At 41.6% G+C, this 23334-nt stretch overlaps 1 protein-coding gene across 4 annotated transcripts in view; it reads left to right on the forward strand.

The window, feature by feature from the left end:
* Positions 1-23334, forward strand: part of RAB4A (RAB4A, member RAS oncogene family) — a 34722-nt gene that overhangs the window by 2674 nt on the left and 8714 nt on the right. For 2 of the 4 annotated variants that reach the window (XR_008677721.2, XM_019031641.4), the window contains exons 2-4: positions 13046-13126; positions 15291-15405; positions 22414-22476. Coding sequence is in view for 3 of the 4 variants with exons in the window: in XM_019031641.4 (XP_018887186.1) it covers positions 13046-13126; positions 15291-15405; positions 22414-22476 (259 nt within the window). In the remaining variant the exon portion in view is untranslated. Of the gene's footprint in view, positions 1-13045; positions 13127-15290; positions 15406-22413; positions 22477-23334 lie in introns of those variants that run through there. The other 2 variants (XM_004028556.5, XM_063707618.1) reach the window with 2 other exon arrangements.

Genomic DNA, 23334 nt, shown 5'->3' on the forward strand with positions numbered 1-23334 from the left:
CAAAAAAAGAAAATGAGTTTTAGAAGGAGCAAGCAGGACAGTTGAAGTTTGCCAAGCTGAAGTAAAAGTCACCTAGAACCAAGTCCTAGGCTGTCACTTTGATGTATCAGTGGCTATATTTATACAGCATTGTTCCTTAAAAGTGAAACAGTCAGGCTGTCTTCTGGACATTTGCCTCTGAGCTGGTGAAGGAATGTTTGCCTAACCTTTAAACTCCTTTGTACTCTGTGCTTATTTGCTCTTCTGTAAAAGGAGGCACTGTGTAGCCTGACAGAGAGATGAAGAATGAAATGTACTGGGTTTTTGTTTCCCTTTTTTTTTTTTTTTTTTTTTGAGACAGGACCTCACTCTGTCACCCAGGCTGGAGTGCAGTGACACAATCATGGCTCACTGCCACCTCCATCTCCACATCTCAAGTGATCCTCCGACTTCAGCCTCCTGAGTAGCTGCGACCACAGGTGCATGCCACCACACCTGGCTAATTTTTTTTTTTTTTTAATTTTTTTTGTAGAGACGAGGTCTCTCTCTCTTGCTCAGTCTCATCTCGAAATCCTGGGCTCAAGTGATCCTCATGCCTCCACCTCCCAAAGTGTTGAGATCACAGGCATGAGCCACTGTGCCCTGCTGAAATGTACCGTTTATGAGCTACCTCTCATTAATGTATTCATTTAATATGCTTTTTAACATATTAAAACAGTATTTCACCTTCCATAGACTGAGTAGTGTTGAACATTTTTGTTGCTTTGAAGTCACCACATGAATACTGTACTTTATGTAATATCGTGAAATAAATTGAAATCTTAGGTTTTGAATGAAACACTTAGTGTGAATATGAAACAATTCTACCAAATGCCATTAGATACACTACATTCTTAAAGCCCTGGCTAGTTATATGGCTTGGGACTTCCCAAGGAACTCTGCTTCAGCCATCTGAGACCTGGGAGATTACAAATTGGCTGAAACTAATTTTGATGCTAAGCAGCGATGTTCAGAAAGGAGCTGAAAAGTATACGTAGTGGGAAAATGCCAGGAATTTCTTTTAAAATTAAGTGCTGGGGCAGTTCGAGAGTGAGGAAGAATCTAATACAAAATCTCTACATAAATTAGAGTTTATGCCGTCTACAATGGGAATAACAAATGAAACAGAAGAATACAATTCAAATTGCTGGTTCTATGCTCATTTTTATTAAAATATACTCTTAATGTTTTTATTTTGTGCTTCATTTTGAAAACAGCACAGTATTACAGTATTTGCCGTATAATTTTGAGAATTATCAGAATATTTTCCTTAAAAATGTATCATTTTAGGCTGTTCAGGTTGAATTGTGTTCCCCAAAATATCTGTTTAAGTCCTAACCCCTAGTACCTGTGAATGTGACCGCATTTGGAAATAAGGTCTTTGCAGATGTAATCAAGTTAAGATGAGGTCATCATACTGAATTATGGTGAGCCCTAATTCAGTGACTGGTGTCATTATAAGATGAGGGAAACTTAGACACAAATGCATTCAGAGAGAAAGAGATGTGAGGATGGAGGCCAAGATTGGAGGGATGCATCTACCAGCCAAGGAGTGTCAAGGGGTGGCTGGCAACCACCAGAAGCTAGAGAGAGGAAAGGAGGGATCCTTACCTTGAGCCTTCAGAGAGACCTTGACCCTGTCAGCACTCTGAATTTGAATGCCCGGCCTCCAGAACTGTGAGACAATAAACTTCTGTTGTTTTAAGCTTCCCAGTTTGTGGTTCTTTGTGATGGCAGCCTTAAGATACTAAAATATAGGCTTTGCTCATCAAAATACGATTCATGAGAAATTAGGATGACAAGGCAAGATGGAGTGAAGAAGATATCCTTGGTAAAGGAAATAGCATTTCTTTTCCTTTTTTTTTTTTTGTTTGAGATAGAGTCTCACACTGTTGCCCAGGCTGGAGTGCAGTGGCACGATCTCAGCTCACTGCAACTTCCACCTCTCGGGTTCAAGCGATTCTCCTGCCTCAGCCTCCTAAGTAACTGGGACTACAGGCGCCTGCCACCACACCTAGCTAATTTTTCTTTTTGTATTTTTAGTAGAGGCGGGGTTTCACTATGTTGGTCAGGCTGGCCTCCAAACTCCTGACCTCATGATCCCGCCCTTCTCAGCCTCCCAAAGTGCTGGGTTTACAGGCGTGAGCCACCATGCCCGTCTGTAAATAGCATTTCAAAGTCACCTGGTTCCAATAAAGTATGAAATAACTTGCTGTTAGGGAAATCACCCCAATTGCCCTTTACCTTAATTTCATGAAAGATGGAACAGGTAAACATGTCAACAAAGGAATCCTGTAACACCAAAACAAAGGACATTTCTTCAAGTTGAATAAATATATGATTATACATGTTTGTCATTTTCTTTTTCTCATTCACTGAAAGCTGGTGAACATTTCAAGTACCAAAGTTTGGGAAACATTGCACCAGTGGCTTATCAAACTAATGTGCACACGAGTCCCCTGGTGTATTAAAATGTAGATCCTGACTTGGAGGGTAAGGGAGATCGGCATCTGACCAGCTCCCGGGCCATGCAGGTGCCGTTGGTCCAGGGAGGCATGTAATGACTCCATGCTCGAGAACTTTGAAAGCATGGTTTTTTGAAAAAACAAAATATTCTTTCTCATGGTCATTTGAACTGTAAAGTATTCCAATCCATGCCTGTGACTTTACTGCTGATGCTCTGATGACTGTAACGTCTGTATTTCTAGTCACATCCTTCACCCAAACTACAGATCTTTTTTTCAGCTACCTAACTACACCTGGGTGGCCTACAGGCATCTGAATGCAGTACGTCCCAAACCCAACAAATTATTCACGCCTATGCCCCATCTTCTATTTTTCCTGTGTTTGCCTAGAAGATAAAGTTAGAGTCCATTTTTAATTCTTCCCCATCCTTACCTCCTGGATCTATTTGGTTTCAGAGTCTTTTGAGCTGACTTCTTAACATGGTTTAAGTTACTGTTTACCCTGAAAGATGCAAAGGAAAGTTAAATTAGGGCCAGTTTACATGATTAAAAGGTAAGCAAATTGGGTTTCATTCCAAAGTTCTTCGTTGTAGTGACTTGAGCAGCTGTGCTGACTGTCTTACAGCTTGCCACACAGCATCTGCACCACTGTCCCTAGGCAGCTTCCACAGCACCTGGAACCTGGGTTCATGAGGATACAAGAGCCTCCTGGGCCAGGATGGGAGTAGTTTTCCACTTTAGAAGAACTATATATCTATATATAATATATATAGTTTATATATAAATTATTTACAATTTATATATAATTATTATTTATATTTATATATATATAAATTATTATTGTATCAGTAGAAAGTAACAAAGAGTTGGCCTGCTGAGTAACTGGCTTCCTCAAATCAGCCTCCTCAGTGTGTGTGATCCCAACGAATGGGTCAGGAAAATCAAAGACCCAATCACGAACCTGGAGCAATTGTTGGGAGTCTGTGCTGCAAATGTTAAATTTACAAGCGTCAGGATTCCGCTGTGCCGACAACGTTTAATTCAGGCTTAGGTAAACCGCGGCTCCTACAGGCACACTGCAGAGTCCCATGATTAGCTTTTGCTGCCTGTTCCACCTCCTTTACTTCTCATTCTTCCCACTCCTCTACAGGTCGTGTGCTCTTCTGCTGCCCAAACCTTCCACCTCTCCTAACCAGCATTTCATCAAGGTTCCCACTGTTCCATTCCTCCCTGACCATTGTACCAAAACTTTTTGTCCTTTAAAGTACATGTCATCTTATATTCTGTCCTCTGCCAGCTGCTCGTTGCTGTTATCTGATGACCCTGGGGATAGTCCTTTTTCAACAAGGTCATCTATCATATGGTCTTGCTCTTTGCTCCAACTCCTGACTGATTCTAGGTCACTGCATTGTCCTTGCAGAGGTCAATCAACAACTCCGCTCCACAGTTCCTTGACTTGAGTCAAGATGAAGTCAGGTCTCTTCTACCACCTCTTCAGGTACTCACTTCCCTGACTGCTCCCTGGACTTTGTCACCTATCCCATTCTGACCACTCCAACTCCATCCAGTCTTCACTGTAAGAGCTTCAGGCTGCTGGTCCATCTCCTCCCTTTCTTCTTTTTTTCTGAGACAGAGTCTCACTCTGTTGCCCAGTCTGGAGTGCAGTGGCACTATCTCAGCTCACTGCAACCTCCACCTCCTAGGTTCAAGTGATTCTCATGCCTCAGCCTCCTGAGTCACTGGGATTACAAGTGTGCGCCACCACGCCTGGCTCATTTTTGTATTTTTAGTAGAGACGGGGTTTCACCATGTTGGCCAGGCTGGTCTCGATCTCCTAACCTCAAGTGATCCACCCACCTTGGCTTCCCAAAGTGCTGGGATTACAGGCATGATCCACCATGCCTGGCCCCTTTCTTCTTTTCAGGCAATGAGCTGCTCTCTCTTCAGGTAAGACTCATGGCTTTTCCTTCCACCTCGTCCTTCTTTTTCTTTCAACTACACACACTTTGCACAGCTCCAGCCCTGGCTTCCCAGCCATCTGCCTTGCCTGCTGTGCAGACAGAGCTCCTTTTAGATTGAGATCATTGCAGATGTATGGTCTCTGCTTCCAGCTGGGTACTCAGTAATACTTAGCAATCATTTTTCTTATCCTGGCCACCTCTCTCTCCACATCAGCTATTTTAAACCTTCACACATCTCCTCAAGCCCATTCTCTCACTCCTAGTAGATGACCACCAGTAGATGTAAGGAAAAGATGCCATGTCTGCAAACTTGCTTACCTCATCCTTAACCCTTTCCATGTTGTCTCAGAAGGTCTCTCTTGTCTAAAACTAACCCCATCTCTAAAGCTTCAGGTTTAGGTATCAAATAATTAGATATTTGGTATAGCCCAAAATTGGAAACAACCCAGATGTTCTTTAACAGGTAAATTGTTAGACAATCTTTGGTACACTCATAACAAGAAATGCTACTCGGAAATAACAAGGATTAAACTGTCAATACATGCAATAACCTGGAATGTATCTCCAGAGAATTATACTGAGTGAAAAAGTCAATCCGAAAAAATTACAACTGCAAGATTCCATTTATATAATATTCTTAAAATGACAAAATCATAGAAATGGAGAATAGTGGTTGCCAAAGGCTAAGGAAAATGTGGTGATATCAGGTTTAGATATCAAATAATTACCCAGTTGATACTTTGGACCCCATCTCTAAAGCTTCAGGTCCCCACTTCACCCATCATGTCTGTTCCCCTCCTTTCCCTTTCCACTGGTAGCTTCCTGACTTTGCGCCTTCCTCCTTTAACCACCTCTGTCTCTCCTTTCCCTCACAGCTAAAGTGCTTATAAGAGCTGTCAGTACTTTTTGTCAACAGTTTTACTTCCTTCATTGTTCAACTGACTGTAATTAGGATTTTGCCCCCACCTGAAATGATGTTGGTTTCACCAGAGATGCTGATGATCAGTCAGTGGACACTTGGCAGCCTTTATTTTACTTAGCTTCTCTTTTCATATTCGGCCCTTATAAGAACTGCTTCCCCAAATCTCCATTGTGTTGGCTTACAGGTATTTTCAACTTAATCTCTGAATTGGCAACTTATTATTTTGCCTTAAAGCCTATTCCTTCTCAGAACCTTCAGCATCTCTTATCTCAGTTTTCATAATCACAGACCCTAAGCCTTTAATTCCTAAAGAAGGAAACCTTCTTTAAATGACTCCATTCTACCCAAATTCTAGTGCTATACCACAGCACTTAGCCTTTTCTGCCAGGAAGTAGGACACATGAAATGCATCATACAGTCAGAGGCCATACATCCTTGCTTCCTTTCTGACATTTGGAAATCTTGAAAGCAAGACAATTGCTTGGGGAAAAAACTAGGAAGGCAGAGGTCATCGTGTCTGCTGAATATGGCTTAATTTTCTTGAACACTCAAGGTCATCATTGACTATCGACTGCTGCACAGAATGTGCTGTGCTATTACGGCCATTTTCTAGCTCATCCCCTGCTGTCCCCATCTGCCTTTGTGCCTGTAGTTCACAGTCCTACTTTAGTATATACCTTTGATCTGCTGCAGTTTGGGGCATTAGGTAATAGAGGCTGCTTGAAGTGAATGTAAAACAAGTCAGTCAATTCCAAATGAGGTGTCTCCTGTAGAGTTTATCTTTTTTGGCTTTATGTTTGCTATTTCAGTGGCTAGGAGACCTTTTTTTCCTGGTCTTTATTTTGTCTGTGTTCCTGAATGGCTGACATTTGCCCAAGATTGAATTCTAATTATTTGATACCTTTCCTATTATCTCATTTGACTTTTCTCATACGAAAAGTTAAAAGTACGTTAGTAGGATGTATCTGTTTTAGATTTTCTGTTTTGGGGTGTGGTCTTTCCCTTCAATCTTAATTCATTCTGGAGAAAACCCTTATCAGGTGAATATAATTATCATAAACTGAGTGAGAAAAATTTATTGTGAATTTGAGCCCTCAAGTTAACATTCACTATAATAAACACCGAATCTAATTTAAGTGGGCACAATTATTTAACCAGTTCACACTTAGTTATATAACCTACATAGGCATTTTCCCTTCATTAATTACTCTGTAATATGGCTATTCACCTGTTCCTGTTAAGCCTTTCTGTAGTTGTTAAGCACTATACACTTAACATATAAAACATACACATGGTATGCTATATATATGTCATCCACTGTTAAGCAAGGAAAAAGAAAAAACCACAGATTAAAAATACAAAATAAACCCATAAAACTAGTACAGATTCTGCCATATTCTGATATGGAGTCATGATGAGTGAGATCATCATTGCTGCAAACCAGCAAACATTGAACACTCTGAGAGAACATGATGCATTCCTGCCAGAATGATTTCTGTGAGATCCAGGTAATTCAGCACTAACTGAAACTCCTCATGAAGTTGGATTCTCATCATCTACCAAGGAATAATTCATTATCTCCTTATAGTTTTATCTGCATTATCTAAATACATGTATCACCACACAGAAAAAGAATTGATGGACAGCTCAGCTCCTTATCTGCTGCTCCTTCCTTGTGGTATTGTTTCCTTCTTGAATCCTTTGCTAGTTCTTCCAGTTTGGGGACTGTGCATAGTAAACGTACAGAGTCATTGTCTGATAATATCACGTATTTTTTTTTTCCGTTAAGCTTTCTATTTTTGAGATCATTGCAGATTCATATAGTTTTAAGAAGAAATACGGAGTTCTCATGCACCTTTTTCCTAGTTTTCTCCAGTGGGAAAAACTTACAAAACTATTGCAGAATATCACAACTAGGATATTGATGTTGACACAGATACAGGACAGTTCCGTCACCACAAGATCTCTCCTGTTGCCCTTTTATAGGCACAGACTTCGTTCCTATCACCACATTTTCCTTAGCCTTTGGCAACCACTATTCTCCATTTCTATGATTTTGTCATTTTAAGAATATTATATAAATGGAATCTTGCAGTTGCAATTTTTTCGGATTGACTTTTTCACTCAGTATAATTCTCTGGAGATACATTCCAGGTTATTGCATGTATTGACAGTTTAATCCTTGTTATTTCCGAGTAGCATTTCTTGTTATGAGTGTACCAAAGATTGTCTAACAATTTACCTGTTAAAGAACATCTGGGTTGTTTCCAATTTTGGGCTATACCAATACAACTGCCATAAACATTCATATACAGGGTTTTATATGACTCAAAGTCTTCATTTCTCCGAGATGAATGTCTAGGAGTGCAGTTTCTGAGTCATATGGTAGTTAAATGTTTAGTTTTATAAGAAACTGCCAACCATACTGTTAACATTTTACTTAATGTTAAAATCTCGAGCTGTAATGGTGGGTTTGTCTGTTTGGCCTTTTAATTCTGTTAGTTTTTGCTTGACATATTTTACAGCTGTTTGGCATATACACGTTCAAGATACCTATATCTTATTGGTGGGTTTACCCTTATGTATTAATAGTTATGTAATGACCCTTTCTGTCTCTGGTTATTTTCTTTGTTCTGAAGTCTATTTTATCTGATATTAATACAGCCAGCCCTGTTTTTCTTTGATTAATGTTTGTATGATACATCCTTTTCCATTCTTTCAGCAGTCCATATCATTATAACTGAAGTGAGTTTCTTGTAGACGGTGTATGATTAGGTCATGCTTTTTAAGTCAGTCTTCCAATCTTTGTCATTTAATTGGTGTATTTATTCCATTTACATTATTGTAATTATTGATATTGTATGACTCAGGTTTGCCATTTTATTTCTCAGTTTTCTTTTCCAGCCTGCCTTGACTGGCCATTTTAAAGAATTCTGTTTGATTTACCAAGAGTGCTGTGGAATGTATCTCTGCTCATAGCTTTTTCAGTGGTCACTCTGTGTCTTACTTCATATATACATAACTTATCATAGTTATCTATATATATATATCATAGTTTACTGTTGTCATCTTTTTATCCTGTCTTGTTTTAATTGTCTTAAATATTTCCTTTACATATTTTAGAATCATATAGATAATACTATTTTTCTTAAACAGTTAAACATAATGAAGAAAACTCAAGATAAGAAGGAAAGCCTATTGTATTTGCCCATGTTTTTGCTTTCCATGTTCTTTCTTCCACTCAGATGTTCCAAGATTCCTTCCTTTATCATTTTCTTCCTGTTTAGAGAAATTCCTGTAGCTATTCTTTTGCAGGCAGATTTCCTGGTGATAAATTCTGTTAAATTTTTTTTAAATCAGAGAATGTCTTCATTTACCCTTTATTCCAGAAAAATAGTTTCACAGGACGTAGGGCTCTGGGTTGAAAGGTTTTCTTTCTTTGAGCACTTGAAAAATACAGTCACTCTCTTATGGCCTCCCTGGCTTCAGATGAGAAATCTGCTGTTATTCGAATTGTATTTCCCTTGTAGATATGGTATCATTTTTCTCTGGCTACCTTTAAGACTTTTTATTTGTCTTCAGTTTTCAGAAGTTTAATTATGATGTATCTTGTCATGGACTTCTTTGAGTTTATCCTGTTTGAGTTCATTCAGCTTTTCAAATCTGTAGATTTATGTCTCTCACCAAATTTAAGTTTTCAGTGCTGTTTCTTAGAGTGCTTTTTTCAACCACTTTCTCTTTGTCCTCTCCTTCCAGGACTCCAGTGACATGAATGTTAGATCTTTTTCATTGTCCCCGGGTCCTTGAGGCTCTGTTTATTTATTTCAACCTTTTATTCTTTGTTGTTCAGATTGGATACTTTATCATTTTGTCATCTAGTTCACTGATTCTTTCCTGTCACTTCCATTCTGCTGTCAAGCCCATCCACTGAACTTTTATTTTGGTACTTTTATTTTTCAGTTTTAAAATTTCTATTTGGTTCTTCTGTGTATCTTCTAGTTCTTTGCTGAGACTTCTAGTTCTTTGCTGATGATTTCTAATTTTTTCATTTGTTTCAAGCATGCTTGTGTTACTCGTTGGATATGATGACTGCTTTAAAATCTTTGTCAGATAATTCTAACATTTGTCATCTTGACATAGGAATATGTCTGTTACCTTTTTTCGTTCAGTTTGAGGTCTTCCTGGTTCTTGGTATGATGATGAGTTTTCAACTGAAACGTGGATATTTTTATATTATGTTATAGGACCTTAGATCTTTATTTAAATCTTTTAATTGTCTTCCTCTCTTGGACACTACCTTATCACTGCCATCATGTCTAGATTCTGGAATCTAGAAGTTCAGATTCCCCACTTGCTTCCATTGACACATGAGAGGAATTCATCTTGTTACTGCTGGGTAAGGATTAGAATGTTCTCGTCCGTCTTTCCCTGGTGACCTCCACTGACACTGTGGCAGGGGCACAGAAGAGCTCATTACACAGCCAGCAGAGATGAAAGCCCTAGCTCCCTACTTGGTCTTCTCTGACACCATCTTTGTGGGGATATTGATATGCCTGGTTGTAGCCTTGCAAGGGTGGAAGTTTAGGCTCCCCATTCGGCCTTTGCTGGCATGGGTACAGGTTGGACCATAGTTTTTGCTGTGGTGCTTGGCTAGAATAGAGTCATTATTGTGTAAGAATTTTCCTCTCTCTTGCTTGGCTGCCCCTTTTTTGGTCCCATGGCTACAGAGAGCAGGCTTTTGCTAGGACTTTTTTTGTCTGCATCCATTGGCATTTCTGGGTTGCCAGCTTGTTCTGCTCCAAGCCTAGGATACAAGAGGCAAAAAGAACCCAGGGAACTTCCCTTCCAAATCATTCCTTGGGCCCTGAAATCCCTGGTACACTGAAATCTCTGGTACACTGGCCTTCTTTTGCTCCACTCTTTCAGAGTATTTTTTTTTTTTTTTTTTTTTTGAGACGGAGTTTCATTCTTGCTGCCCAGGCTGGAGTGCAGTGGCACAATCTTGCTTCACTGCAACCTCTGCCTCCCAGGTTCAAGCAATTCTCCTGCCTCAGCCTCCCGAGTAGCTGGGATTACAGGTGCTCACTACCACGCCTGGCTAATTTTTTTTATTATTATTATTTTTAATAGAGACACGGTTTCATCATGTTGGCCAAGCTGGTCTCAAACTCCTGACCTCAAGATGAACCACCTACCTTGGCCTCCCAAAGTGCAGGAATTACAGGCATGAGCCACTGCGCCTGGCCTCAGAGTCTTTGATATTTCTTTTCTAGGGTGGTTTTTTTTGTTGTTGTTGTTTGGTTTTTTTTTTTTTTTTGGACTGAGTTTTGTTCTGTCGCCCAGGCTGGAGTGCAGTGGTGCAATCTTGGCCCATTGCAACCTCCACCTCCCAGGTTCCAGCAATTCTCCTGCCTCAGCCTCCTGAGTAGCTGGGATTACAGGCACCCACCACCACGCCTGGCTCATTTTTGTATTTTTAGTAGAGACGGGGGTTCGCCGTTGGCCAGGCTGGTCTCGAACTCCTGACTGAGGTGATCCACCCGCCTCAGTCTCCCAAAGTGCTGGGATTTACAGGCAGGAGGCACCACACCTATCCTTTTCTAGTGTTTTTAGTTGTTCTTAGTGAGAAAAATAGGAAAAAGTTCTTCTACTCCATTGTCTTGGAAGTGGAAGTCCACCTGGGCTTTAAGGGTAATTTTTTTGCACATCAAATGCAGCAATGATAGGTTGTTGTTGCCCCTCTTCTCAGCCCTGTGAGGATAGTACCCCATTGCTTTCGGACCTTTGGAATCAAGACACCTAGTTTCTTTACAAGCCTTCTTTCCTTTCTTTCTTATTGCTTTTACAGTCTTCATGTGTGTTCTGCAGTTTCACAATTATGTATTTATGTGTAGATTTATCCTTATTTATTCTTCTCATGGTTCAGAGTTATTTTTTATTTGAACAATCCTTTAATTTTAATTCTATAAAATTCTCAGCCATTATTTATTTTAACATGGGCTCTCTACCCTCATTCTCTTATTTTTTTAATTTCAAAATTCCTGTTAGATCGTTTCCTTCAATCCTCCATGTCTCTTGAGTTCTTTTATATGTTCTGTCCTCAGCTCTCAGTACTGCCTACTGGTAATCTCCAGGTTTTATTCTGATTCACTAATTCTCTCCTCAGTTTTGTCCATTTTACTCTTTAACCTATCCATTGAATAATTAGTTTACAGACAGAATGCTCTGTCACCCAAGCTGGGGTGTGGTGGCACGATTCTAACTCACTGCAGCCTTGAACCCCTGGACTCAGGTGATACACCCTCCTCAGTGTCGCAAGTAGCTGGGACTACAGGTGTGTGCCACCACACCCGGCTAAGTTTTTATTTTTATTTTTTTTAGGAACAGAATTTTCGTATGTTGCCCAAGCTGGTCTTGAGTTCCTGGGCTCAAACAATCCTCCCTCCTTAACCTCCCAAAGTGCTCATATTACAGTTGTGAGCCAACGCGCTCAGCCTGGAACTTTTTAATGCTAACAAAATTCTCATAGCATTATTTTTAGTTTGATTGCCTATAACCATGTGAATATTATGAGAGGTTGAATAGGCTTCATCTCTCAGTGGTGATTAACATAGTTCTTAAGAAATTGGTGACAGAGCTAGGCCAAGCATCAGTAAAGGAATACACTCTTGGAGCTTAATTGAGGAGGGAGTGCTTGATCTGATCTGGAAAAGAGTGTGGAGGTGACACTTTCAAAGCTACAAACAGGGGAGCCAGGAATACAGAGCAGAGCCTTTGAGGCCACAGAAGGAGTCAGGCAGCAGTGGGGATTAGCAGTGGTGGGTCAGGAGCAAGGGTAAGGAGTGGACTTAGCAGCTGAGTCAAACGGGGAGGAGGGAGTTGGTGTTCTGGTACTCCCAAGCTCCTAAGCTCCTAAGCTATGCAGAATTACAGTTCTTTGGTAACAGAAAAAACAAAGTGAATTAACATGGGTAATATGAAGTTACTGATACTACATCATGCTAATTAAAAATTTCCATTTGGAAATCCTTTATTTCCATTTTATAAAAAATAATATCCCAAATTAAATATATTACTGTGTGTAAAGAAGAAGTTATTCAGTTTGTCATTGAATCAGACAAATTTCACACTTGAAGTGCTGACCTAAACTTGGCTTATGCCGTTACAAATTACAGATGAGGGAAAAGAAGCAAGACCACGTAAATCTGCAAGTGCAGACAAAACTTATTTTTTTCCTTTTCCCTTTTCCCCTGCTTTTTAAGAAGAAGAAAGAGGTAGACTCTTCAAAGTCTACCAGGTTTATTCTTTTGTACAGAAAACACTTGAAATTTCTAAACTAAGTTTGCTGACAACTGAATATGCATATTTCTTTGAATAGTGGCTAGCAAAGGGACAAGTTTTATTCATTCCAAGAGTAGTTTTCAAACTTTCACCTTGCAAAGTAATTATTCAAAGAGCACAGTTTGGAAAACCACTGAATTAACATGTCAGCCAAATATCTAAAATCCTTAAATGTGAAAAGGTAAGTCAACATGTGTATTGTCATTTCACAAGATACTCAGTTACCTCTTTTTCCTGTTATATTAACAACTAAGATACTAAATTTGATGATCATGATCTAAGAAGAAATTCACAGCACCATTTTGAAGTTATTTTCACAGTCTCTTTTTATCTTTCAGATTTTTTGTTTAAGTTCTTGGTTATTGGAAATGCAGGAACTGGCAAATCTTGCTTACTTCATCAGTTTATTGAAAAAAAATGTAAGTGTCATGAAATTAGTCATTCTTCCGTGCATGTCTTCTGAGAGCCCTCTCACTCAGATTTGTTTACAGTAAAACTTAAACTTTTTTCAGAGGAAAAAAGTAATAGTTTGAAAGTATTTTGAAGGGTTATGTTATTAAACTTTGGGTGATGTGATTTTTTATTAAGTTAGCATTTCTATTTAACAATGGTCAATATATGGTTACTTCTACTGTACATTTTGCAGATGCCGAGAGATCATATAGTGATGTTGAAGATAGCAGAGGGGTTCTGTGGCAGGAATCCTATTTCCTGACAGAGCAGCCAGAGAAGCTCTAGGCATACATTTTGGATAAAATAACAACATTTGGTCCTCATAGTGGGCTTGTATTGTAGTTAAGGCAGTTGCTATCATCAATTCTGTTTTATAGGCCGGAAACGGACCTCTTGACCACACAGCCCATCTTTTACCATCGACCTTCACTGTTTTGGTAAAGGAGGTTGAATTTTTAATTTCAAACTATGTGAGACCTTGGAAGGCTGTAGAAGACTGTAGGTTTGAAAGGCCCTTAAAACAAAAAATGCTTTTTAATAATGGAAAGAATCATGGAGAAAGACCTGTCTAGTTTGTGGCAGGTGGGTGAAGGCTCAAAAACAGAGTGTCTTATTTAAGTAAGTTTATCTTAAGAAAGTATATGTGAGGCATGGTAGGTGGTGGGTAAAAAGGAGAAAGAACCGGTTTGGGGTGTTTTGGCAGAAAGCTTTGAAGAATAATAAAATCCTAGAAATTTACTTTGCTACTTCCATTTTCATCACCCAAGAGCTTGTTGGAGCCTGTTTGTTTAGTGACATGGACCCAGTGTGGCTTAGTCACAGAACTGGTCCTTACTGAATTTAACAAGTATTCATTCACTGGATAGTTTATTTACAAGTTGCCAAGACTTTGTGTGGTACAGTCTTAGAAAAGAATACCCAGAGAGTGCTGGGCCAAGTACCCAGCTTATGTAATCATTCTGTCCTCCTCAGAGAACTCCCCTGCATGGTCCTCTCCGCAACTCCTCACAACAGTAATGAACCGGAAGGTCTCTCTTTGTAACCAGGATGCCCCTGGCCTTTAGTTACTATTTTTTTAAGGATTTTACCCTGCATTTTTCCTGGTAGTTTACTCCTAATGGAATTTCCATACTAGTTCTATACTGTCTGGGCATGAAACAGACTAGCATAGTCACTGTAACCATTTATCTACCCTCTGCCCTGTAAATAATAAATCCAGTTGCCAGTGGCATCCCTGATCTCTGAAACAATTAAATTTTGTTCTGCAGTTACAAAATATAAAGTAGCCAATGGACTGTATAGCTGCGATGTTCAATTTTAGCTTATCTGTTTATCATCACAGAAATGTTCTTTCATAGGCAGTGTATTCCCGCTGGGTTTAGCAAAATACTTATTTTGCCTGTCTCCTGCCCCCTCAAATAGTACTAATTTCTCCAACAGATTCATCCCAAATCATTTCCATAGAACACTACGATTAATGAAATCTCAAACACCTGTAGCTTGCATAGGGTTTTGTTTTGGGGTTTGTTGGAGGGTGTATTGTTTTGGGGTTTGTTGGAGGGTGTTTTATTTTGGGGTTTTTCAGAGGGTGCTTTGTTTTGGGGTTTGTTGGAGGGTGTTTTTTCTTTGGTTCAATTTTTTTCCTCCTTTTCCCTTTTCCTCTGCTTTTCCTTCCACTCACTGTTATTTCTTTAGAATATTTAACCATTCAAATACAGTAGTTGAAACTGTCTCCACCTCATTACTTCCTGAGTTCCACACCTGTCACTGGGCGTTATGCCCTTCAGAATGGTACGCTGGTATGTCAGCAGTCACCATCTGTGAGCATCTTAACAGTGCACAGTTGGATGTGGTTCAGATATGGCAGGGCTACCTTCAGGCATAGGTTTTTAAATGTATGATTTGTTTGGGGGTTTTGAGAAAAATTTTCATGTCTTTTTGAGAATAGGGGCTGTGTGTATTATCTTTAAAACTAAATGCATCTTCTCAGTGGAATGTTGGAGAAATGACTGGCTAGAGTAATGTCCATTCCCCATTGATGTAACTCTTGGTTTTAGTGTCACTTGTTTAAATCTATAAGCCTGTTAATGTTCTAAAATTAAATATGCTGTTCTTGTTTTTCTTTTTTAGTCAAAGATGACTCAAATCATACAATAGGAGTGGAATTTGGTTCAAAGATAATAAATGTTGGTGGTAAATATGTAAAGTTACAAATATGGGATACAGCAGGACAAGAACGATTCAGGTAGCTTTTCTCTAACTTAATAAAAATATTTGAAAATTTGATTTAAAATAATTGATGATATTCTCTCAATATATAAGGTCTCACTCCCTCCCCAACACACCCCTTCCTTGTCCTAATCTCAGAAACTTCATTTTTGGAAACTTTGATTGACAAGACAGCTAAAATTCAGGTTAGCTCTCTGCAGCACGGATTACTAAAGAATACAGGAGGATCTCCGCGCAACTGCATTATAATTCGGAGGCTGACCCATTCTCAGGAGGATGTGGCACTGTGTGTTGTACAGTATGTTTCTAGATTCAAATCAAAGCACAAGCTTGTTTTTCTGTGTTCCTTTTTTAAAGAAGAACTTCTTAAAACCTCTTGTGAGGGTTTGTTTTGTTTTACATTAACTAGAGCATGTTCTGATGTTTGATACACACTCCACAAAATATTCTCTCCACACTTTAATTACAATAGGGTCATAACTGAGGCTCAGAATGACTTCAGTCACTGCAAATGAGGTTACATGTTTAGTATTCTGTAACTACTAAAGCAAGAAAATAGATTAATATTTTAGTTGTGGTTTTTACACAGATGCACGAAGTCAGAACTGATATTCATAGTTTTATAATTCAGTGAAATAAAATCCACCCCATTTGTAAACATTTCACTTGAAGTTGAGTACATGTCGTATATTAAATAATTGAAGTTTGGCTGGGCACAATGGCTCATGCCTGTAATCCCAGCACTTTGGGAGGCCGAGGCAGACCTCCTCACCTGAGGTCAGGAGTTCAAGACCAGCCTGGCCAACGTGGTGTAACCCCTTCTCTACTAAAAATAAAAAAATTAGCCGGGCGTGGTGGCAGGTGCCTGTAATCCCAGCTACTCTGGAGGCTGAGGCAGGAAAATCGCTTGAACCCGGGAGGTGGAGGTTGCAGTGAGCTGAGATCACTCCATTGTACTCCAGCCTGGGCAACAAGAGCAAAACTCCATCTCAAAAATTAATTAAGTAATTGAAGTTCAATAATTGCTTCAAAAATACCATAACCACCTTTAATCACCATCATTTTTCTGGAAGCATTGATTAAACATGGTGGATTCAATTAGACATTTATGTCTTCCCTCTCAGAACCCCACTGAAATATCTATTAAGTAACTGAAATTGAATTAACTCAAAAAGGCCAAGATTGAGTGAGTGCACAATTATGATTGAGAGATTTCCAAAAAAATCTTAAAGATAGGAAGTAGATGGTGCTCTGACAGCAGAAGGAGCTCCACTTTAAGTGCTGTAATGGGGGAAGCCATTTCTTCCTCCGGAGTCCCAGAAAAGGTCAGGATTTGGAAGCATCAGGTTCTACAGGAGGTAGAGGTTACAGAGGTTCTTGTTTACACAGGAAATAAGAGGTTCAGTCTTTTACGTTGAAATGGAGTCTAGACTCAAGGTCATAAGGCCCACCTGAGGGCATGGGGTCAGGCCTGAAAAGAGGGAAATTAAGTGAAAATGAAAGCCTCTGGCCCCCAACCCACCTCCCGTACCTCTTCCCTGGTCGCTGGCAGCCAGGTGTGTATGTCCCACATAGGAGAAAGGAGCCTTCTCTGCAGAAAAATGAATAGTCAGAAAGGAAAGGCTTGAAGGTACTGACATTTTGCTTTCCCGGTCAAACAGCCCAGTCTCTATCCAGTCATCTGAAAGTGAAACCCTCCAAGCCCACCTGCTCCACCCACACATAAAGAGCTTCTTTTAGACTTTTTCATTCCTTGCTCTTAATGATCAGGCAGAATTTTGAAGAAAGTTTCTATAGCAAAAGAGAGAGCTCAAAGTAAAGAAGCTGGAACTTTGAGGGAATAAGAAAAACACACTAAAACCACAGTATCGTTAGGAAGAAGAGCAGAGATTGCATTGAAGTATGTAATAGAAACAAAGTCATACTTAAAAAGAGCAATCAGAATAATATGTTAAATAAACTCATGGTGAAAAATGGGAGAGATGACATAAAGAATCCTCCAGAATTAATCCAGAAGATGCAATGACTATTAGGAGTTCCAGAAGAGAGAAGAGCAGAGAGAATAATAGAAGAAAATGTTTCACTGAAGGAATGAGATTCCAGATTAATTGGCCCACCTAAAATCAAACATAGTAAGGAAAAAGTCCAGACCAGAGCGTGTCATGTGAAATTTCAGAACACCACAGATGAAGTAAAGAAGACCAGAAAGGTTCCAAGAGGGAAAAAGCAGCCACATATAAAGTGTGAAAAATGGAATTGCTTTGGACCCTTCCACAGCAACATTGGAAGCTAAAAGAAATGGAAGCATTGCCTTCAAAACTCAGGGTGAAATAATTCTTCAACCTAAAATTCTAAACTTAGCCAAACTGTAAGTGTGCAAGTAAAGGCTGAATACCAACAGATGTGCAAGAATGAGGAGGAAGCCAAGATTATCTTTCTTAGAGACTTCTTAGAAATGTACTTTCTTAGAAAGTTTAGGAGGATATACTTCACCAGGACAAGGGCATGAACCCAGAAAGAGGAAAATGAAGCCAGCAGGAAGATCCAGCTCAGAATGGCACAGGTCTAGAGGGACAGTGAGGGAAGACTAAGACAGCAGTCAGTAGGTGATGGCACTGCCCTTCCAGGAGGACCAGGAGAACAAGTGAGGAGCTCTGTAAGAGCTCACGACTCTGTCAGAGCGGGGAAGAAACAGCTCTGAAATTCAGTTTCCTAAACCTTTTGTAGAAATGAGAAGAAAGAAACTCTAAGATCCATGAGTGTAAGGGTTTTTGAGTTTTCTGTTTGTTTCCCCTGTGCCCGGGATAGTGTCTAGCACACAGGGGCGCAGTATGTGCTCTTTTAATGACTTAATTAAAGGAAACCCAGTTACCAGAAAGAGAGAACGCACCTCGCTTGCGGAGAGTAGGGCTCCCAGAGAGGAGTAAGGCAGGAGATGGCTGTGTTTAATTTAGAGACTTTTCGTGACATTTCACTTTAAAACTATCCACATGTATTATATTGGTTAAATTACTTTTGTAAGAAAATGTGGCACATATACACCATGGAATACTATGCAGCCATAAAAAATGATGAGTTCATGTCCTTTGTAGGGACATGGATGAAATTGGAAATCATCATTCTCAGTAAACTATCGCAAGAACAAAAAACCAAACACTGCATATTCTCACTCATAGGTGGGAATTGAACAATGAGAACACATGGACACAGGAAGGGGAACATCACACTCTGGGGACTGTTGTGGGGTGGGGGGAGGGGGGAGGGATAGCATTGGGAGATATACCTAATGCTAGATGACGAGTTAGTGGGTGCAGCACACCAGCATGGCACATGTATACATACATATGTAACTAACCTGCACATTGTGCACAGGTACCCTAAAACTTAAAGTATAATAATAAATAAATAAATAAAAGAAAAAAAATTTAACACCTCAAAGTAGTACTCTTAAATGTGTAAATTTGTATACTGGAGTAATTTGTATAAGAAACCATTTGTCAAGACAGTGTTGTAAAATAAATTTGAAAGTAAAATTTTAAGAAGTAGATGTGATACAGCTTATCTTCAAGAGAACTTGTAGTTCCCTCTTCCTCTAGAAGCTAGGTGCCTGCTGAGCAAGAATAGAAAGGCGCTGCCTCTTAATAGATGTGAACAAGCGAGGCCTTTCCCCCTGCCCTAGGAGGCTGTGGGGTGAAGAGCAAACAGTCCCCTCTGCACCTCTACCTGCCACCAGTCCTTAAAGCGTGTGCCTCTCTTGATAACAGTCTCAAGGCAGAGAGGAAAAGCTTCAAGCTACATGAAGACCTTGAAGCTTCCTGACTAAGAGCTAAAAAGTACATTTAAAAGTAGCTCTTCTTTTCCAAGTAGCAAAGTAATAATTAGTAATGTTGTTTGTTTGTTTGTTGCAAGCTGCACGGGTTTCTTTGTTCTCCAAGGATAGTTCATTTCTCTGGTGTCTTTTTTTTTCTGACATGAAGTCTATGGGGGTTTTTCTTCACACCAGCCAGTCGGATTCTCTGACACCAGCTGGGTGTCCAACACTTCAATTCACTTTTGACACTACCCAGAGTTAAAGGGGACCCTCCAGGCTAAGGGCTTAGTCTCCTAGACTGCCACCCCCGCTTCAGACACCAGTCACAACTGGAGTGCCCAGGCTTCCTGCACTTCTTGGCCAAATACAGATCTGGCAGTTCCCACACCCTCCATCCCTCACATCCCCATCAGGTTGGAGAATTTGTTAGAATGATTCACACAACTCAGGAAAAACATTTTTCCTGGCATTTACTGGTTTGTTAGATAGGTGTCAATTCAGGCACAGCCCGGTGGAGGAGATGCTTAGGAGACGAAGTATGGGGATGGGCCACCTCCCAGCACCTCCATGCCACCACCAGCCCAGGAGCTCTCTGACCCCCATCCTTTTGGTTTTTTTGTGGAGGTTTTATTACAAAGGCACGATTGATTAAAACATTATCCATTGATGATTGACTCAATCTCCAGCTCCTCTTTCCTCCCCAGAGGGCTGAGGTGAGGCTATAAGTTCCAGCACTCTCCTCACACGGTGAGGGTTCCCACGGCCACAGCCCCGATCCCAAGGCTCTGTAGCCTGCCACTCTTCCCACAGTTATCTCCTTGGCTTACAAAAGACACCTTTATCACTAAGGAAACCACAGGGGTTTGGGTCTCTGTGCCAGGAACCTGGGACGAAGACCAAATGTATTTTTTTTAATTTAATTAGGCCACAGTTAAGTTCTGGGAATGTCTAGCTAGCAGCGGTCCAGGCCCCGTGCTAGGCACTGGGATCCTCTGATGAGTGAGACAGCAGAGCCCTGCCCCGTGGAGGGGAGGCAGGCAGCCAACACAGAGACAGAGCGTCCCACCAAGTGGGATGGTGCCACCCAGGAGACAGCGCGCTGAGATAGAGGGGGTCCACTGGATGGGGGTGCTTGGGGAACGTTGCTGAGGAGATAGTGTTAATGAGACCCAAGGGACAAGGAAAGCCAGCGGTGTGACGAGCCCAGACGGGAGTGGCAGGGGCTGGGAGCAGGGAAGAGAATGGGGCCAAAGGGACAGGTACAGTGACAGGGATGTCCTGTCGTGGGCCTTGATGAGTTGGGCTGCTCTGAAGAATGGACTGTGGGCCACACATGGCAGCAGGGACAGCAGCGTGGGCAGACACAGGATTTGTGTAGTGTAGGAGACTGCACTAGGCTGGCGGAGTGAATGTGGAGGTGCACAGGAATTGAGGATGAATGTGGAGCTGATTTGCTTTAGAAACAGGGTGCGTGGTGATGCCTCTTCCTAGGCCAGGACGGGCCTGGAGGGTGGGACCAAAAAGAGTTCTGCTGTGCAGATGTTAAGTTTGACATGTTTATCAGGCAGTCTCATGGAGATACGGAGGCAGCACTTGGATCTGAGCTGGAGACAAAATTTGAGTCAAATGTTAAGAGAGCCCAGGACCCAGCTCTGGGGAATCGCAATCCCAGCAGGGCAGATTCAGAAGAATGACCAGAGCCAGAAAAGTGGCTGGTGAGCGGGAGGAAGACTAGCAGAGTGCAGGGCGCAGAGGCTGCGCGAGTGAGTGAGGACAGAAATGCCCGCGCCAGCTTCGGTTGCAGAGAGGGTGGGGACCTTGACAGGCTTTTGGGGAGTAGCAGAGATGGACACTAGGTTGGCGGTGAAGAAGAGGAAGCTGCAGGTAAAGACAGCTCTTTCAGAAAGTTGGATGTGGGGCCAGGCGTGGTGGCTCACGCCTGTAATCCCAGCACTTTGGGAGGCCGAGGCAGGTGGATCATCTGAGGTTAAGAGTTCGAGACCAGCCTGGCTAACATGGCGAAACCCTGTCTGTACTAAAAATACAAAAATTAGCCAGGTGTGGTGGCGGGTGCAGCTACTCAGGAGGCTGAGGCAGGAGAATTGCTTGAACCTGGGAGGCAGAGGTTACAGAGAGCTGAGATCGCGCCATTGCACTCTAGCCTGGGTAACGAGCGAAACTCTGTCTCAAAAAAGAAAGTTGGATGTGGAGAAGAGCAGACAGTGGGACAGTAACTGAAAAGATTGTGCAGCATATTTCTGTTTTGTGTTTTAAGATGGGCGGTACCAGAGCCAATTTATTTTTATTTTGCTAATAGGAAAAATCCTGAACTCCTGGCTTTTTTTTTTTTTTTTTCTTTCTGTTGCCCGGGCTGGAGTGCAGTGGCATGATCATAGCTCACCGTCACCTCAAACTCCTGGGCTCAAACAGTCCTTCTGTCTCAGCCTCCTGAGTAGCTGGGATTACAGGTGTGTACTGCCATACCTGGCTAATTTTTTGTAGAGACAGGGTCTCTCTCTCTTACCCAGGCTGGTCTCAAACTCCTGGCCTCAAGCAGTCCTCCCTCCTGGGCCTCCTAAAGTGCTGGGATTATAGGTGTCTGGCCCCTAATGGGAAAAATCTCACAAAGAGGGTGAGATTGACAATGTAGGGGAAAACATGTATGACCGAAAGATGCCTTCTTGAATGTGAGAGTGGGTATGACATACTGGGACACTCAGTTTTCCCGTAGTAATAGGGCAGGGACGCAGGTGCATGTAGGGCTGTGGTGACTATGGATTCCTGTGGTGACTATGGATTCCACCGCCCCAAGAGGTGGCGAGAACTGGAAGAGATGGAGAAAGTTGTGCCAGGGAGTGGGGTAGATGAGGAGCCCGCAGAGAAGTGAGTGGATTGCTGAGCCCCTTAGTGTCCATCTAGGGGGCGGTGCTGGCTTCCGCAGACAGCTCACCCTGCTAGGAGTTCTCAAAGGAGACATCCATCAGAGAGCTGCATCCGCTGTGAAGGAATCTCCTACTTGCCACAGTGATGGGATTTCCGGCAGAATAACCCCTCACATGTATGTTCAAATATCTTTGAATCATTTCTCTTTTAAACCAGTGTCTGTCCCTGTGTTGTGGTTTACAAAGCAAGCATGGGTGTTTTTTCATGGGAAGGTGGGATACAGTAAAGGGTCTCAACTGGTTGAAAGTAAAACCAGTATAATTCTTCCAGGTCCGTGACGAGAAGTTATTACCGAGGCGCGGCCGGGGCTCTCCTCGTCTATGATATCACCAGGTAATGCCAGCTCCCCCTGGTGAAGGAGGGTGCTCAGTGCCCTGCAGCCCAAAGGCTGGTCTTGGCCAGGTGCCCTCCGTGCAGTGTGTGCTTTGTGTGTCCAGGGACGGTGGTGTGGCTGGCATCCAGGAAGCCCCTTAGCCCTTCCATCTGGGGTCTCTGAGGTCTTTGAACGAGCCCCTACCACTGCTTTCCCCTGCAGAGAAATGTGTTTGTAAGGTTTTAGGTGGATAAAGCAATCCATGCTATTACATTACATTTCTTGACATGATGCTTGGACACTTTCCTTAAGGTTCACAAAGCTTTGTGTATGGAAAGTTATTAGAAGTGAGTTGAGAGAGGGTGAGGACACAGACTCTGGGCTGAGATTGCTGGGTTCAAATCCCAGTTGCAGTCACTAGCTGATTGACCCTCTCAGGCCAGGTGCTTCAGCTGCCTGGGCCTTAGTTTCCTTGTCTGTAAGATAGAGATAGTAATAATCACATGATCCTCAGGAGGTTATTGGGAGGTTTAAATTAGTTAATGTGAAGCACTTAGATAGTAGCTGTTTGTGACATATGGCAATTTAACTGAAATAAAAAGTTCTGTTCCTCGATTGCACTGGCCACATTTCAGGTCCTCAGTAGCTACATGTGGCTGGTGACTACCATATCAGAACAGATTACAGAACATTCCTATCCATGAGGAAATCACATTCAGCAGTGCTGATCTCAGTAGCACTGTCTTAGAAATGTGTCATCTAAATGGCATCATCTGGGGGCCCTTTCTGGGTAGGAACCTGTCCAGTGAGAGGATGTCACTCAGCCGCTTCCCTCTTCCAATCTGTGTCCCGGGAGCCAGGCGTTCTGAGAGGAGGAA

This window comes from Gorilla gorilla, chromosome 1 (assembly GCF_029281585.2).
Source record: "Gorilla gorilla gorilla isolate KB3781 chromosome 1, NHGRI_mGorGor1-v2.1_pri, whole genome shotgun sequence".
Taxonomy (NCBI): Eukaryota; Metazoa; Chordata; class Mammalia; order Primates; family Hominidae; genus Gorilla; species Gorilla gorilla.